The sequence below is a fragment of the Athene cunicularia genome, assembly GCF_003259725.1.
Source record: "Athene cunicularia isolate RWA chromosome 2 unlocalized genomic scaffold, athCun1 chr2_part1, whole genome shotgun sequence".
NCBI lineage: Eukaryota > Metazoa > Chordata > Aves > Strigiformes > Strigidae > Athene > Athene cunicularia.
The window spans coordinates 89,179,766-89,183,940 of NW_020799095.1; the positions used below are offsets into that span (position 1 = coordinate 89,179,766).

At 42.8% G+C, this 4,175-nt stretch overlaps 1 protein-coding gene across 1 annotated transcript in view; it reads right to left on the reverse strand.

Moving 5' to 3' along the window:
• PARD6G (par-6 family cell polarity regulator gamma) overlaps positions 1-497 on the reverse strand; it is a 55,926-nt gene extending 55,429 nt beyond the window's left edge. Inside the window, exon 1 of the mRNA XM_026841411.1 lies at positions 486-497. Within this exon, the coding sequence (XP_026697212.1) occupies positions 486-497 (12 nt within the window). The remainder of the gene's footprint in view (positions 1-485) is intronic.
• Positions 498-4,175: the final 3,678 nt, after the last annotated feature.

Sequence of the window (4,175 nt, forward strand, 5' to 3'; positions counted from 1 at the left end):
GAGGGGGAAGAGATAATTTTCTGTAGATAAATTCTTCTTCAAAATGGAGAATGACTTGCTTAGAGGTTCTCAGATGTTAAATCAACTATACATGCAAGCCACTCTTTTGCTGAGACTAACAAAAGTATGAATCATCACCATAATCATCTTCCAGAAAAAAAAAAGAAAAAAAAACACACCAAAAAAACACCCAACCAACCCTACTGGCTTTGGGTGCAAGTATGTTCTCAAATTACTTCCGCAGTTATAAAAATCCCACTCTTCAGCATCAAAGCCTAGTTGTGATTATCTGAAAGCTTGTTTAGTCAAATTATGCTGCTTGTTTGCAATATTAACTGCTAGTTCCAGTTTGGATTTCAATTCAGAGTGCCCATCCAAATGCACAAAAGCTGAACAAACCACAGCTGGTTCCAATGGAGGAAAAACAGTCCTCCTTTGTCCTGCACCCCCTGCTCCTCTCCAGAAAAATCCAAGAGGCAACTTACTTCTGTTGACATGTTTCAAACTGAAAAAAGCTTAAGTCTTTTTTATTTGGAAAGTATTTTAAAGTTTTCTTTTTCCTAAACTCAAACAAGAGGCAACCATCTATCTTTAAGTGACAAGTTTAACATCTACATGGTAAACTAAAGGAGCAGGAACAAGATCTCTGTAGGCTTTGTTTAAAGCTGCACCTCTTGCTCCACACACCTGAACAGGAGCAATTCTTTTAGCCAAAAAAGCACCAGGCCAGGGTATTCAGATGCCAATCCCAGTAGGCACTGGTTTACTGGTCAGACATCATGTTCAGGACCACCAGCATGCATGGTACTTGCAAGGAAGCAGATGCTGTTCAGTCTCACCGCAGCCAGTCCAACACTCATCCTGCACAACAGCCACCCAGGCACTGTCCCTGCGTGGGCTGCTGGCGGAGCCCATCAGTCCTGCTCTGCTCAACCATGTGCCAAGGTGCAGGCCAGTTCTGTGCTGGGGATTCACACTCGTCAGGAAAATGACAGGGGAAAGGACAGAGGAAAGAAGCAAAGATAGTTATTTACACATCAGTATGACCCACAGTTGAGCTTAAGCTGCCACAGGAGAGGAGGCCGGGTGGTAGAAGGGCCAGGCCTCCCAGCCTAACATCCACAGCAGGCATGGTTGTATCGGTGGAGCGTGAGGTGTGGGTAACTGTCCACCCACAGGGATGCAACTGCAGACTTGGGGCACTGAGGTCTGATGTAAACGCTGTATAGTCAAATTAACTCGTTCAGACTCAGGATAGCTCAAGAGACAGTTTCCTTTGCTTAGGAACAGGACGATAAGCAAATGCAAGCAATTTCACTTGTGCTTTTTGTATGATGCAGCCCTCTAAGGCAGGAGAGCTAGAAGATGATTCTTCAGAGAGTCAGAGGAGGAGGGCAGAGTCTCTTCAAAGGAGATTTAAGCAGATAACATGATGGGTTTTTGTTTAAAGGTTAGTATTACTGTAGTAGTAGTTTAGCCCATCAATTCACCCTGTGCATATACACAGGCAGAAACCATTGTCAGCGGGTCTTTTCAGAAGAGGGGAAAAAAAATGCTTCAGCAGTGACCCTTCATTCATCATCCCTAATGAGGCTGATAGAGAGTATCGCAGTAATAATAGGTTTTGCAGTACCGTACCGCTTGGAGACTGGGTGCTCTGCATTGTATTCAGCTGGGATTTCTAGATAACATCCCCACATATCTGCCAGAAACTACAGATTCTGAGGGCTGAGGGCTTTGCACAGATAGCCAAGGTGACTATCTGCTTTTCTAAGCTACAAACAAAGCTCATCTTTAGTATATCCCTCCACAGAAAGACACAAGGGGACTGGTGTCTGCCAGCAGTCTCTGCTAGAACAATACTGTATTGCAGTGTGATAAACTAATAGTTTTAACAAGCAGATTAGTTTTCCATAATGAAGTAAATGATTCTGACTTATTTATCTAACGCAAATATTGCTTCTACTATTGCAGAAGTCAGAAGACAGGAGGGTCCAAGGGAAATGAGAAGAATTTAGTTTGACAGAGCTAATTATGACTAAAAAAAAAAACAACCTAGAAAGAACTGTATGTTTTGTTTCACAAACATAAGGTCTGTCCCAAGAACCTCTGAAGTATCAGCTAGCCACTATACTTGCTGTCTGCAGCTAGATGACAAAAAGCACCCAACAAAATACTATACATCAAGCAGGAACCTTGAGCAAAAACAGATGCCAAGAAAAAATTGCAGGGGGAAAAAAAAAAAAGTGTTCTGATAAAAAATGTGTTGAACTCACAGATAGCTGACCAAAACTTACACAGGCTGATCAAGAGCAATCAACTGCTTTTTTTTTTTTTTTTCTTTCCCCTCCTGGTAAGGGGAGACAAGAGGTCAGAGGAGAGGAGGGAGAGCAGGGAGCAGGATTTTGAGGCTTGTTTACTTGGAGGGCTGTTATTTTGTGAAATAAAATGGAAAAGATATTTGCAAGCAAAAGAGATCAACTTTCTTTTTTCTTTAAATTTTAAGTTTCAAAGTTTACAAGGTCAAAAATGAAGCCCTATGTTTATGAGGTGCCATCCCTCTAGCTTATTGCTGGCTTTGAGTTCAGGCTACTGTAATAAGAAAACATCAAAGAGCAACATTTAGCAATAAACATGAATTACGTTAGCCACCTACTTCTCCTGTGAAGTAAAAATCAGGAACAGAAAGAAAAACAAACACTCTCATCCTTGCATAGACAGTAATTTCTGCTTACCTGAAAGATTTTCAAAATGCGGAAGACCTGATCAGGGCAGCTTTATCATTAAGAAGCAGCAAAGGCCAAGGAGGCAGAGGGAAGGCTGAATATAAATTTGGGTTTGTGTTGGCTGACTTCATCTGGGACTTCAGAGTTCTGGTGTCACAGTCATGTTTCTCTGTTCCCTCTTTCTCCCTGAGCCATGTATTCCCCAGCTCACCCAGCACTCTCTTGCTCTGCTTCCAGTCTCATAGTGATTGTCACTAGTGGCAAGCAGATGTTCTCTGCAACAAGTTCTCTCTTCCCTTCAACCACCTGCCCCAAAGCAGCTCTGCTCCATCCCAATGATCAATCTGAAGGGGAAGTGTGGGATTTCATGTTCTGCTCAGTCCCCTGCTCACCTCTTCCTATTTCTTCCAAGAGACACACACAAAAGCAAGACAACCATCTATCCTGCCCTTCACTGGAACCTCATCACAGGCAAAATTTCACTATCTTCTCCCTCAAACTTTTTTTCTGATTTACATCATGCCATACTCCTACCCTCCTCCCTTGTATTCTCCCTTCACTTCCCCATAAAAATACAGCCATGCTTTAATATCTTCAATTCTTAGAATAGCTTCTCCCCTCAGAGAAACCCAGTGGTTCCCCTGCTTTTTCATGCTTCTTGGACACAATGCTTCATGTCTGCTTTTCATGTGAAAAACAGCCTTCACAACCTTTCCAACCCTCTCCAGCAGTCTGTGAGGGTCAGTCCATGACAACACTTTTCCCTCTTCTGCTTCTACTCTGAAGACAAATTCAGTTTCTTTTTCTGTACCAATCACTCAGATCAACTTCTTAATGAGACCTCCCATCCAATCTCTTATTGATCTCTTCACAGATGCTCAGCTGCCAGCCCAAGGGCAACTTAAAGCTAAGTTTACCGTTTTCCCTGCTGCACCTACCTTCTTTCACGATTATCAGGCACAAGGCCATTACATTGCCTTCTCAGCATCTGGAACTCCTGTACTACCCTTCATCCAGGCAGTTGCATATATCTGTGTGTTAATTATCCAGATCTTTTCTGCCCAATATCTTAAATCCATGGAAACCATTCAGCTACTCACCTGCACAGCTGGACTTTATCTTGACATCTGCTCTGTACTTTTCTCTCGTTTTCCTAAATACTATTTTGCCTCACTACCACCCAACTATTTCTTAGTCAGTGGTATTTTGTTAAAATAGATATCCACAAAATCTATTTGCCCAGCCTGTTTTTATGAACCCATCATCCCTTTCTTTGTCGCCCCTGCTCCAGTAGCTCCTCTCCTATCAGGTCACCCACATAGCTGCTTTCTCCCTACCATCTCTCTCAGTCAGGACTGCCTCAAAGCAGCACACAGTGCCAGCCTTCCTCACTGCCTCAACTCATGATATTTAAAGGTCTGTTCTCCTTCAAGAAACTGTCATTTGCAG